The sequence below is a fragment of the Sorex araneus genome, chromosome X (assembly GCF_027595985.1).
Source record: "Sorex araneus isolate mSorAra2 chromosome X, mSorAra2.pri, whole genome shotgun sequence".
NCBI lineage: Eukaryota > Metazoa > Chordata > Mammalia > Eulipotyphla > Soricidae > Sorex > Sorex araneus.
Window position 1 is genome coordinate 39,507,216 of NC_073313.1, and position 14,887 is coordinate 39,522,102.

General features: G+C 40.7%; 1 protein-coding gene across 2 annotated transcripts in view; it reads right to left on the reverse strand.

Annotated features, from left to right (window-relative positions):
• Positions 1 to 1,478: 1,478 nt before the first annotated feature.
• The window catches only part of SRPX (sushi repeat containing protein X-linked), a 141,920-nt gene continuing 128,511 nt past the window's right edge, over positions 1,479 to 14,887 (reverse strand). For both annotated transcript variants that reach the window (XM_055121679.1, XM_004612919.2), the window contains one exon: positions 1,479 to 1,999. In XM_055121679.1, coding sequence (XP_054977654.1) covers positions 1,816 to 1,999 — 184 coding nt within the window. In that variant the 3' untranslated portion in view covers positions 1,479 to 1,815. The remainder of the gene's footprint in view (positions 2,000 to 14,887) is intronic.

Below are 14,887 nucleotides of genomic sequence, written 5' to 3' on the forward strand. Positions count from 1 at the left end.
ACGGCGCTGGGGGCCGTGTAATCCCATCCACGGGTGTGACCGCCTCGCTACTGGGAAATGGGAAATCTGGGCGGAGGAGGCCCAGTCCTGATCCGAGCAGGCGTGGAGGTCCCACACACCTGGGTACCTTCATGCGTGAGGATCATCTGAACGTGTGGAGAGGGGCCTTGAGCATGGCTGTGGCTAGGTTCTGGAGGTCTTCGGCCACACAACAAAAAAGAATCATAAAAGAATATCAGTCTGCTTTCAGTTTTAAAACTGTTTATGAATAGATTGAGAGTCAAACTGATGAAGGGGAAAGTTGAGGCTTACCGGGAAGAGTCGAGTTTGATGCCAAACTATAAACCTATGGCATGTGCCTTTCCAGGCCTGACCTTAGACAATTCCAGAGGCTATGCTTGAGAAGATGTCACAGTGCATAGCTGCCCTCCCTGTAGTCTTGGTGCACAAACAGTGAAGTTTCATACTTTATGTCTAGTAGGTCCTAAAAAATGTCTTATCATGCTGATTATGGCCCAAGTTGAATGAAATTATTATTTGAGAACCTGGTTTCATTATGTATGGTCTTCCCTAATGTAGCAGTTTCTGAAAACCTACTGGTGAAGTTCAGTGGGGACTTACTGTCTCAGCATGCTGAGAGTTTCAGAGCCTTCTTTCCAAGATCTCGTTATCTGAGACTCTGGGAGAGGTCTGGGGCTTCCTCTGCTGAGTCCTACTTAGAAGGAAGCAGAAGACGGAAATATGAGGATGCTTATTTTCACGCTGATACAGTATCTGATGCTTTTCTACTTTGAGCCCTTCTCTGATGCAGGGTTTAAAACAAAGTGAAGGAGTTTTGGGACTTTCTCAGTAGCATAGTGACACCTCAAGTCTTCATTTACTCAGGTGACCTTACTTACACTAGTCCATTTGAGAAAAAATAGAACAGTGAAAATTAGTGCTTTCTCCCATTTTAGCCTTCTTTTTTTTCTGGGGGGGGGGAATGCTCTTCTTGCTCAGGGAACCATAGGGGATGCCAGGGATTGAACCTGGGTCAGCCACACACGAGGCAAATACTCTATCCACTGTACTATAGCTTCAGTCCCCTGTTTTATCCTCTTAATGGCATCACAGTGATTCCAGGCCTTTTTTTTTTTTGGTGTGTTGCCTTAAGGAACAATTCCAATTCCTGCAAGCTTAGCATTCCTCAGCTTAGCAACTCATAGCACTGCACTGTAGCACTGTCATCTTGTTGTTCATCGATTTGCTTGAGCAGGCACCAGTAACGTCTTCATTGTAAGACTTGTTGTTACTGTTTTTAGCATATCGAATATGCCACGGGTAGCTTTCCGGGCGCTCCGAGAGGGATGGAGAAATCAAACTCGGGTTGGCCTCGTGCAAGGCAAACGCCCTACCCACTGTGCTATCGCTCCAACATGACTAAGTTACAATTGTTCTGTTCCTAAAACTTTGTGCCGTTCTTTCAAGTATCAGAACCATATTTGCTCAAAAAAATTTATTTATAAAAGCTTTACATATAAAACAAGTTAGGTGTCACAATGAGTAACACATCGCAAGGATGAATATAGTTGTAGTGTCTAATAAACTACAAAATTAACCAGCCATGTGATAGTAAACAACGAGCCAACTGCATCACTTTTAGAGCACTTCAAAGTATGAGAAGTATTGTGCCGAATTTTAAGTACAGAGAAAGCTCATAATAAAATAGACTTTTAAAATTACAAATAAAAATCTGTACATCAAGAGTTCATCTTTAAGGCCTTTCCATGGGCACAGCACCGTGTAGGAAATAAGAGAAACTGAGAAATTATTCTCTCAAGCAGTACAGGTCTGACCCATTTCAGCTTGCAGCAGCATCTCTTCTTTTCTCAGGGGGAATGTGTCAATCAAGTTGAAGAGGGCTACAGGTGTCACCAGAGAGACGTAGCGTTCTTTGTCCATGCCATGCTTATCCACTAGCACCATGCTGAAGGAATAGAGTGGGATTCGCAGCAGCAACCTAGGACAAAGAGATGACCGTTAAATCCAGGGTTCCTGGTGAATCAGAGTACACAGGATGCAGAGAAAAATCTAATAACACAATGACCTCTCAGTATCTCTATTGAAAACCATAATGCCCAAAAGTAGAGAGAGAATAAGAGGGAAATTGTCTGCTGTAGTGGCAGGAGGAGGGATGAGATTTGGAGGGGGCGGGTGGGATACAGAGGACATTGGTGGTGGAAAATGTGCACTGGTGGAGGGATGGGTGTTTGATCATTGTATGACTGAAATTCAAATATGAAAGCTTTGTAACTATATCACAGTTATTCACTTAAAAAACACACAAAAGACTGAACCCTGCTTTAGACTATTGCTATTCAAAGTATAATTCTTGGGTATACAGCATCACCTGGACACTTTAGAAATAGAGAATTTTATGCTCCATCCCAACCAACTAAATTACAATCTGCGTTATCATGGTCCCCAGACATCTGATAGGTACAAAGCATGTAGAATGCTAATAGTTTCTGCATTCCATTGCAGACACTCTGGTAGCTCAGTTTGCACAACCATCCATACACTAGGACTAGGCCAATAATTGTCTCTCCCCACCTCAAATATATCTGCTTCTCATAATGGGGATGATCTGTGATCTAGGGGGTTGACACCAGAGATGTTGCCTAAGATTCTGTAATGCACAGGACAGGCTCAACCTGATCAGGTGAAACTGATTGAAATAATTTTCCTTACTTTGTAGCTCTAGTGGGATCAACTCAGAGCTACTTTAGAAAAATGAGAAAAGCGAGACCATTGACCACTAATGCCTCTTCCACACACTCAGGCTGGTCTATATTACCTGAGAGGTCTTTCCTGAATCTCGAGTTTTCCCATTAGGAAAAGAGCCAAGAGGAGACATCCAGTGCCCCCAGCATTGTGGAAACCCTATTTTGGTTTTGCCCTATGGAGATTGAATGGAAACCTACAGAGCTCAAATTATGACAGGAAAGTTTATAATAATGCATGCCTGTCAGAAGAGCCCTACTCTTTCAGATATGACAGAGATGCAATAGATCATAAGACTACATTGGAGGATCTAGAAGAAAGGAACAAATTCTTAGACTTCTGTAACATTCCACGGCTGAGTCAAAAAGAAATAAAAAACCTGAACAGAGTGTTTGAGGTATTCAGAAATATCCCCCCAAGCAAAGGCTCAGTACCATATGACTTCACTGGTGAGTTTTACCAAACTATCAAAGAAGATTGGCCTCTCAAGCACTTTCTAAATTTTTAGTAAGAGGGATGCTTCTAAATACATTTTATGTCATCAACAGTATTACCAAAAGCAATAAGGGTCAATAGCGCTGACAAGCATTCATTTAACAAAATCAGCAGTGCATAAAAAATGATCACATACTGAGAACTGGTCTTCAGTAGGAAGCTCAGTACAGGGGAAGGGGTGGATGGGAATATGACAGTGGTGGAGGCTACGATGCCTATATGTCAGGGTGCAAAGGTAGATCAGCATATACAAATATTATTTTTTTTGCCCATGTGGCATATCAATTGATGCAGGAAACATTTTTACAAGAATCAACATCCATTTATGATAAAACTCGTAATAATGTAGGGATAGGAGGAACATACCTTAACATGATAAAAATTATATATAACAAAGTAACAACAGTCAATAGTGATAAAAGATTTAAGGTCAGGGGGGCTGGAGCGATAGCACAGTGGGTAGAGCGTTTGCCTTGCATGTGGCCGACCCGGGTTCGATTCCCAGCATCCCATTTGGTCCCCTGAGCACTGCCGGGGATAATTCCTGAGTGTAGAGCCAGGAGTGACCCCAAAAGAAAAAAAATAAAGATTTAAGGTCAGGAAGAAAACAAGGATGCTAGGGATGGGAGCCATAGCACAGCGAGTAGGGCATTTGCCTTGCACCGCCAGGAGTAATTTCTGAGTGCGTGAGCTAGGAGTAACCCCTGTGCATTGCCAGGTGTGACCCAAAAAGCAAAAATAAAAATAAAAATAAAAATGAGAAAAATTTAAAACCTATGATCACAAAATTCCACTCAGCCTGTTAGGGGATTTTTAAAAAAAAAAACAGCTACCAATAAATTGTCTTAGAATCCTTTAAACACAGATGGAATTTATAATTAGGTTCTGTAATACTACTTATTGCTTATCACTTAGAATTTTTTAAAAGACTATTAGATATGGAGAGAGAGTACAGTGTGTAAGTTGTTTGCCTTTCATGCAGATGGCTCAGGCTTAACTCCAGGCAACACATGGTTTCCTTACTCAGCACCACTGTATATAGCCCCCCATCCCCCCTTCCCTGCCCCTCTCCAAGAAGACTATTAGAAACCATGAGTAAAGTGGAAGATTTTGAAGTATATAAACTAGCATAAAATTAAAACAATGTCATATATAGTATATATAGTCATATATAGTACATTTTAAGAAGTACTAAATATATGGGGGGAGGAGTTTTCTTTATACAGGTATTTTATCTCCTATAAGGTATTATTGAGGGGTCAGAGCTACTGATAGCTACAGCATTTAGGGCATTCTCCTTGCATGCAGCAAACTCAGGTTAGATCCCTGGCACCCCATGTGGTCCCCCAACTCCATTAGGAGTGAACCCTGAGACAAAGCCAGGAGGAAGCCCTGAACACCATGTGGCTCAAAAAATTTTAAAAAAAGAGACAATATTGAGGACAGGAGAGAAACTTTAAAGGGCTGAGCCACATGCTTTATATGCAGATGACCTGGCTTCAATCCCAAGGACACGTGGCTCCTCAGAGCACTACTATATGGGGTCCAAAATTCAAAAATTTTAAAAGACACTATAAAAATAGAAGATTACAAATAAAGAACATTACATGACTATGGTTTGACAGAATTCTTAAGACATTTAACGACTAGAACCAACCATGAAAACCCAGCCAAAGCAATCCTGAGAAATAATATGTAAGTATCCCACTCCAGCTTCAAACTTTACTACAAAGCTATGTTCATCAAAATACTATGGCATTAGATGAGAAAAAGGTACACAGGTCAATGGAAAAGAATTGAGAGTTCCCACTCCTGGGGGGGGGGGGGAGTAAAACTACCTAAAAGTAAGTAGATAGCTGACATATAACAAAGAAGCTAAGAGCATACACTAGGGAAAATAAAGTTTCTCCATCAAACTACAGGAGAAAACTGGACAGACACATGCAAACCAATGAATGTAGACTGTCAAAATGGATTATGGGGTTGAATGTAACACCTGAAACCAAGAAATGCTTAGATTTCCAAAAATAATGTCCAAATCTGATGGCTTCTGATTCTAGTGACAAATCAAATGGGACTACATCAAATTAAAATGCTTCTGAATATAAGATTGATATTTAAAAAGACCAGGAACAGTAAGTGTTGGCAAGGTTGTGGAGAAAAGTGAACTTTTGTATATACTCAATGGGAATTTAAATTGGTCCAGCCTCTAGAGAAAAAAATATGAGGGTTCCTCAAAAACAAAAAATATGAACAGGACTACTTTATGATACAGCAATTTTACTTTAGATATCTGAAAAACATGGGAAGATTCTAGATATTTAATTCAAAAAGAAATATGCTGTGTTGATCACAGCATCATTCATGACAGTTAAGATTATGGAATAATATACATGGCACTGATAGATGAGTGGATAAATGTGTTTTTATGAATATAATGGAATATTATTCAGCTATAAAATAATGAAATCTTGACATTGACAACTACATGGAACCTAAAATTTCAAAGTAGATAAACAAATTGTTAATATCCCACATGAATAAAATCATGCACTAAGTGAACAGACAAAATGAAAATCCTTGGAGTCTGACAATTTGACCCATTACTAGAAAGTGGGAGTGGGATCAGACACTGAAGGGATGTCAACTTGTACTCAGACATAGTGCTATAATACAACATCACACATCAGTAAAATTAGAATCCAATGACAAGCTGCATGTAAGAAATGATTTTTATTCTTAAATAGAGTGGAGGGATGGGAAAGCTATGCCAAGAAAATGGTTACTAAAATAAAAACTAATACAAATTAGACTTGCCATTTTTAATTTAAAGAGCCTGTCATTATGTAATGATAGAGGTTAGTTCATCCAGGGAATGTAACAACTGAAAATTTACACATCCAACATTAGAGCAATACATTCTAAATGAACTAATAACAAAACTAAGAAAAGTCTAAGAGCAAAAAGAAATAAACAACAGTACCATAATTGTTGTATTAGCTGAATAGACAATTAAGAAACAGCATATATAAACACTATAGACTACATAAACCGAGTACACATATATAGAACAATAGTACCATATAGTCTTCAGTGTATGTAAATTATTTTTAAGAATACATCATATGTGCAAATCAAAACAACAATGAGATATCATCTCACGCCACATAGGCTGACACACACACACACAAAATGAACAATGGGAACAAGTGCTGGCATGGATGCAGGGAGAAAGGGACCCTCATTCATTCAGTGCTGGTGTGTATGCTGACTGGTCCAGCCTTTTTGGAAAACAATATGGACATTCCTCAAAAAAAAAAACAACTAGAAATTGAGCTCCCATTTGACCAAGCACTACCACATCATGGAATATACGGGGCCCCAAAACCACAGCAGAAACAATATCTGCACTCCTATGTTCATTGCAACACAACTCACCATAGCCAGAATCTGGAAACAACCTGAGTGCCTGAGAATAGATATATGGATACAGAAACTGATACATATACAAACTGGAATACTACAAAACTGTTAGGAAAAATGAAGTCATGAAATTTGCCTAAAAATGAATAGACTTGGAGACTATCATGCAGAATGAAATGAGTGAGAAAGAAAGAGACAGATATAGAATGACTGCATTTGTGGGATTTAAAAAGAAAACCAGTAAAAAACTAATATCCAAGCATGGGAAAATGGGCCACCAGGACTGCTCAATGGTTGGTCAATGGTGTGGGAGATGGAGAGTAGTTAAGATAGAGGAGGATCCATTATGACAATATTAGTTGGAAATGATCACTGGACAAGAACTAAGTGTTGAAAGAAGATAAAGGGATACACATGATAACCTTTCAGCATCTGTATCGCAAACCATAATGCCTAAACCATAATGCCTAAAATGAGAGAGAAAGAGAAAGAAGATAAGTGCCTGCCATAGAGGCAGGCTGAGGTGCAGGGGTGGTTTGGAGGGGTGGAAGGGGAACTGGGGACACTGGTGCTAGAAAATTACACTGGTGAAGGGCTGGGTGTTGGAACATTCTATGACTGAAATGCAATCATGAACAATTTTGTAATGCTCTATCTCAGTGTTTAAATTAAAAAAAAAATTAAAAAAGAAAACATCACAAGCCACAAGACAAATCTTAGCAAATGTAAGCACTGTAGCACTGTCCTCCCTTTGCTCATCGATTTGCTTGAGTGGGCACCAGTAACGTCTCCGTTGTGAGACTTGTTACTGTTTTTGGCATATTGAATACACCATGGGTAGCTTGCCAGGCTCTGCCATATGGGTGGGATACTTTTGGTAGCTTGCCAGGCTCTCTGAGAGGGGTGGAGAAATCGAACCCGGGTTGGTCTCCTGCAAGGTGAACGCCCTACCGCTGTGCTATCGCTCCAGACCAATAAGTATCAAGAAGTAAAAAAAGATCCCAAATAATCTATACTTTAAGGCATTAGAAAAGAAAAACTGAGCTTAAGTTAGCAAGGAAAATTAGCATGGAAATGAGAAATAGAAGACACTGAAAAAACATAAACCTTTTATCTAGATTAGTGAAGGAACAGGAGGGAGTCAAATCAACAACAAGGAGATAGTAAAACTAACAGCACAGAATACAAAGAACCTACGAGGTTACTGTGAACAAACAGAAGCCAGCAAACAGGACAACATACACACTATAAAATGGAAAAAATTTTAGAAACTGAAGACTACCAAGACTAGTTAGTATGAAATGGAAAACCTGAATTTAGACCAAGATCTAGTAAAGGGCGAATTAGCAATCAAAACTTTTTCCAAAGAAAAACCTACTAAACATAAGAATTAATGTTAATCCTTCTCAGAAATCCAAGAGGAGTGTACATTTTCAAACTCATTTTACGATCAATGGCCTCCTTTTACGCAAGCCAAAACCAAATACCAAGTCAAAAAGTAATAAAAGTTGCTTGTAAAGATGTGACAAAAAGGTACATTTCTGTTGCTGGGATTCTAGCTCTGGAATAAATCAAAAGGAAATGAAAGCAACCAACTCAATGATGTATCTGGAGCCTTTATGATTAGAGTAACTTTATATTAATAGCCAAGCCATGGAAACAAACCTATCAACGGGTAAATGAATAAAGAAGCTGTGATGGGTGTACACACACATGCAATAGTATGTTCTTCAGCAATAAAAATCCTATAGATTGCATCAATATTGATGAGATTTGAGGGCATTCTGCTGTGAAGCAAGTTAGAAACAACAAGCTTTTTTTAAAAAATTTATTTATTTTATTAAATCACCATGTGGAAAGTTACAAAGTTTTCAGGATTATGTCTCAGTTATACAATGTTTGAACACCCGTCCCTTCACCAGTGCCCATATTCCACCACCAAAAACCCCAGTATACTTCCCCCTCACCCCCCACCCCCACCTGCATAGCTGATAAATTTCACTTCATTTTCTCTTTACCTTGATTACATTCCATATTTCAACACAAAATTCACTATTGTTGTAGTTTCCCCCAAAATAACAGCCCTGCTGACAAGGAAGCATTTGATAATTAGTTTTCTATTGCTGAGAATGAAGAGATATGATGTCATGTGGCCACGATAGGATTATCTGTATTCTAGTATTTTAGTAATTAAGTCCAGGGAGATTTATGTTAGAAATTGCATCATTTCCCTTCTTGGGGCAGCATGGGGCTATGGCTTAGTTCACAGTCTAGAGACATTGCTGGAAGCAGTTGCTGGTACCAAAAGTAGTCTAGCTCACCTCCAGATCGTGGTTGATTAGCAGCAGAGTGGCCACCCGGGTCGCATCTTGGCGGAGCACGCACCGGTATCGCCCCAGCTCGAGATTGCCCATGCGTCGTGCTGTTTCAAGTTCAAACCTCTTTTTTCTTCTTCCCGTGCCACCAAGTTTGTACCTTCTTAATGGTCCTCATAATATGGCGGACACCATGCCGCTTTTCCCCGAAAAGGGGGGAAAAAAAAACGAGAAAGATGTTTCCCCTCCTCAGCCAGTGTGGGGCTATGGCTTAGTTCACAGTCTAGACACATTGCTGGAAGCAGTTGCTGGTACCAAAAGTAGTCTAGCTGGCCTCCAGATCGTGGTCGATCAGCAGTAGAGTGGCTGCACAAACGTGTGGCCACCCGGGTCGCATCTCGGCGGAGCACCACAACAAGCTTTTAGTTCTAGTATCAGGCATACTGCATACTCATTGTAGCTCACACAATTCATGGATGATATATGAAAGTTCTTAGGATTTACTTCCAGAGTCATCACATGGAAAAAATGTTTTGCTTTTTGTCTATAAATATTTTGGTTGCTAATTTATTGTGGTAATCATAATATATGTAAAGCATTATGCTATACACCTTAAATGTACAGAGATGTACTATGTCAGTTTTAGCTCAATAAACCTGAGGGAAAACAAAATACTTTTCCTCATAATGGGTCAAGTTTTGAAGAGTATTACATAAAATCTAAACTGACAACACTTCTGTCTTTTACAGGGGGTATGTCATAGAAGATGGGAATCATTTATATAGTATGCCAGTGGGAAGCTTAATTGCTAATTCACCAGAACTATAAGAGCATTATCTGTGAAGATATCCTGGATTCTTAGAGTGTAGGCGGTTTAGAGGGCTACATTAATGAATTTTTGATTATGTGGATGATGTGAGGTGAGAATGGAAAGTAAAACTGTTCTAAAACTTTTAAGAAGAGGAATAGAGGGTGTCAGAGTGATAGTACAGTGGGTAGGGCACTTGCATTGCATGTGGCCAACCTGGATTCAATCCTCGGCATCCCATATGGTTTCCTGAGCACCACCAGGAGACATTTTTAGTGCAGAGCCAGGAGGAACCCTGAGCATCACCAGGTGTGGCCGCCAAAAGAAAAAAACAAAAAGCAAAAAAAAGAGGAATACTGAGCTTTTTATGGAGTAAGGGCAGGGTGTTCCAGGAATCAGATGAATAGAAAAGTTAGCAGATTGGGAAGAAAAGAGCAGTGAAGCAATGTTGTGGTTGGAGCTTATGGAAAAGGGCAACCAAAAAGGAAGTGGAGCATTTGAGGTTTCAGTGTTTGAGGCTAAGATGCAAACCGTCGCAATGTGCTGCCTCTTTCCCCAGTTTTCATGTGAGCACTATGCCCTGAGTCACAGAATATAAAAAGGGGGAAATCACCATTGAACTAGATAAGGTCAAACCATCAAACTCTCAACATATTCATAGGAACTCTTCCCACTATAGCCAAGAAACCACAGAAATCTTGGGGCTGGGTGTTCAAACACCCTACAAAATGTGTGATGAGGGTTAGTGCCAGAACTAGGTCAGTATATCTTATCAGACTGGAATGAGGTCTTCCTGGAAAATATTCTCGATAACTTTAGGTTCAAATCCTATGAAATGTTCTAGTTTGAGATGGTATTGTAGGAATATCCTAAATCACATTCTTCCCACACACACATAGGGAATCTACAACTGGATAAACAATTTGCTTGGGTGAGAAATGCTCATAACAATCAGAATGACTTCATTGAGAGCAAAAAGCAAATAACATGGAAGCAGATAGGAAGGAAATGCAGAGAGAATCTCATCAATAGTCATAATAAAATTAAAATGCCCAGCACTGGCAAACCAGAGCTGGGAGGAAATTCAAAACCCAGAGTTTCTCCCTGAAGCATAAAGGGTTCATGCCTCACATTAGGAATAGCAACTTTTGAGACATGCAGCTGGGAATTAAACCCCCAAGATACCTAGCTTTGAAGATCAACAGCAGCATTTGTATCCACAAGATGCTAGGGGTTATGGTAAACTTATAAGTGGCTTTTAAGGAGCTCATGCATGAAACTTGTCCCAGGGCACAGCATGGAAGCAGATGTTTGAAAAGCTTCCAAGCTGTCTGTGGAAAGCGGCTCATTTGACCATTTTAAAGTATCAGATTAAGGAGCAAGAAAGAGTGCTGGGATATTCCCTGTAGACAGAGAGACTGGTTGTGGGTGCCATTTTCACTTGCCCTCTCATTTGCTAAAGCTGCTGGGTGCCATTTGTTTACTTTGCCGCTGGGCACCTGCTTCATTCTCTCTACCTGACTGAAGCCAGCAGGCACCACTTCTCCACTTTTTGCTTTAGGGGGAAAGGAGGGTGGTGTGATCTTTGCACCTGCAAGGAGGCACCATTTCTGAATCCTACCATCCTACCTCTGCTTTATTCCAGAGTGCCAGTTGCTTCCTGTATTCTACATGTATCTGGTGTCTTTGGTTTTATTGTCAGCTTTCTGGGTTTTTTTTGTGGGGTTTGTGGTGTGTGTGTGTGTGTGTGTATGTTTGTATGACTACTGCTCAGGGGATATCCTCTGGCTGGCTCTGGAGGTCATCAGGCCTTGCAATTCTAGGTCCCATGGCATAACAACTGAAGAGAATTTTTGGCAGACCACTGCATCCAGCACACTACACTGGCAGCAGAGTCAGACACAGCCCTAAAATTTCTGGAAAAGAAATCAATTTGCTTGTCTAGGAGCTCCAGCTTACGTTAGACTTCTGGTTTGGCAAAAATCAAGAGGCTAATGACTATGCTTCTCAGGCATCACTGTCATCACTGTCATCCCGTTGCTCATTGATTTGCTCGAGCGGGCACCAGTAACATCTCCATTGTGAGACTTGTTGTTGCTGTTTTCGGCATATCGAATACACCAAGGGGAGCTTGCTAGGCTCTGCCGTGTGGGTGGATACTCTCGGTAGCTCACTGGGCTCTCCGAGAGGGGCAGAGAAATTGAACCCAGGTCAGCCACATGCAAGGCGAATGCCCTACCCACTGTGCTATCGCTCCAGCCCAAGATATGCCTCTCGGGCTTATCTTCCTAAAAGGAGTTGACCTCCTTGTGTCTAAAAGGAGTTTAGGTTTCCTGAGTTTTGTGGCTGCTGCCATAAAGTAGTTCTATGTCACCTCACTTTGGTGTCTAGTGGGGTTTATATCTATATAGACAATCCTTGAATGGCTTCATATGCTTCTCCTGCCATGCTCCAGAGTGCCTGATTCTATTGCAGAGGAGTTCTAGATGTATCTGTTGCCATGGTGTGTGTGTGTGTATGTGTGCCACTCAGGGAATAGCAATTGATTATCTGGTTCTGGTGGCCAGGGAAGTATATATTTCTGGACTTTGGGTTTTTTTTTGGGGGGGAGGGGGTTTTTGTTTTGCTTTTTTCTTTGGCCAACATCCAATAATATTCAGGGGTTACTTCTGATTCTGTACTCAGGAATTACTCTTGGCGATGCTTGGGGGACCATATGGGATACCTGGGATCAAACCCAGGTCAGCCGCATGCAAGGCAAGTGCCCTACACACTGCACTATCTCTCCAGCCCAGGAGTCCACAGGACTTTAATGGTCAGTCTGTTCTTTTTGCTTTGTTTGTTTTAGGCAGGGGGAGGGGGCAGGAATGACTATGCCTGGCAGGGATCACTCCTGGCAGGGCTTGGGGGACCATATGGGATGCTGAGTTGGCTCGCATGCAAGGCCAGTGGTCTACTTGCTGTACTAGTGCTCTGGCTTCAAATCAGTTCTTGACAAACTATAACACCCAGGGCATTACGTAGACAGACTGAGCCACCTGCCCCCCACTGACCAACCCGCATACATTTTTTTTCTGTGACAGAGACAAAATTTGCTTGTAAACATTTTCTTTACAATAATTTGCTTGTCCTTGAGATTTGGCCTCAGAGGCAGGCATTTGTTTGGCACACATAGAGCGCACAGAAGGGTGCGTGGAACCGAGCCTGAGGTCCATGTCTTTGTACTCTGCTGCTTTGCCACAGTTCACAGATGTGTGACAGAAAGGAGCTTGAACACTCAACTGAAGTCTTAATTTTTCTGACTGCGGTCCAGAGAACACCTCCACATCATTTAGCTCTGGTGAACAGCAGGAATTTTGGTCGTGGGCACACTGCACTGTGGCTTTAAAACTTCTGCCTGAGGGTCTGCTTCCAATCAGATTGAGTCTCTAGGTGCTGGGATTTTCCCCTTTGAGACACTGACAGATGTTTACTCACTTGCAGAAGCTATTAAAAATAGGAACCTTGGACAACTCCAGGTTTAAGATACAGCAAAGGACAACAGTAGAGTGTTGTTTTAGGATTTGTTTTAAGGATGTAAACACCAAGATTGTTTCCTATACAAAACTATTCCATCAACACTGGGAGTTATTCCTGCTTCGCCAAATGCATAGAAACCAACAGAGTTAAGAGAAAAAAAGTAGAGAAAATGTCCAACATAAAACAAAATAACCAAGCAAGCAAGGTAGGGGGGAAAGCCTTTTAAAGTGAGATAGTTTACCTGATCGAGTCCAAAGTAATTATCTTAAAGGTGGTCACTGAATTCGTAAGAGTGAGCAAATGCAGTGAGACCTTCAATAGAGATAGATAACATAAAATGTCCAGTAGAAGTAATAGAGCTGGAAAATAACTGCACTCAAAATAAAATTCAAAGGTTCAGAAGCATGATAAAGAACAGTTGACTTGAATACTGGACTATATCTTACCTAAGAGCCTGGCAAGCTCCCTGTGGCGTATTCGATATGCCAAAAACAGTAACAATGATGGGTCTCACTCCCCTGACCCTGAAAGAGCCTCCAATGAGGCACTGTTGGGAAAGGTGAGTAAAGAGAGGCTGCTAAAATCTCAGGGCTAGGACAAATGGAGACATTACTGGTGCCCGCTCAAGCGAATCGATGAACAACAGGATGACAGTGATACAGTGATACCTTACCCAATCATCACAAGGGCAAAAAAACAAAACAGGCACAGATTAAGGGCACTAGGAGACAACATCCTATGGAATAATATAACTGAACTGCAATATATGCTATATGACTAAATGAAGTAGCAAAAACAATTTAGTGAATTCAAATGCAGTGTAGTGAAACCCCAATCAGAGCAGCTAGAAGAATGGAGAAAAGGTGAACATATATATTAAGGGACTAGGGCAGAAAACAGTTGGGAAGAAAATAGTGTTGAAATGTTCCCTAACCTGGGGAATGAAACAACTTCAACTTCAGGAAGCACAGATTCAAGAATATGGATACACAGTCCATGACTGCTATATATAGAATGTCAAAGGTAAATACAGGGGCTAGAGATATAGTACTGACTAAAAGTATTATAACAACAACAAAAAGCAAGTTAAAAGCAAGTGAAAGTACTTGCTTTCCACATGGCTAACCCAAGTTTGGTCCCTGGCACCATGGTATGGTGCCCGGAGCCCCACCAGGGGTGATCCATGAACTCAGAGCCAGAAACAAACCCTGAGTCCTGCCAGGTGTGGCCCCCCAAGACAAACAAATAAAAAGAGATTAAGACTTTAGCTAAACTCACCAGAAAAGGGTTCAAAATCAGAAGTGAAAGAAGATGTTACAACTAATAATACAGAAATTCAAAGGATAAGAAACTTGTATAAATCATATGTCAACAAATTAGATACCCTAGAAATATACCAAGACTGAATCAGGAATAAAGAGAAAATCTGAACAGACCAATTCCTAGTAAAAGCATTGACTCAACAAAAACCTTCCAACAAAAGTCCAGGACTAGATGGATTCACTGATGAATTCTATCAAACATTGAAAGAAGAATTAATACTAATCCTTCTCAAACTTCATAA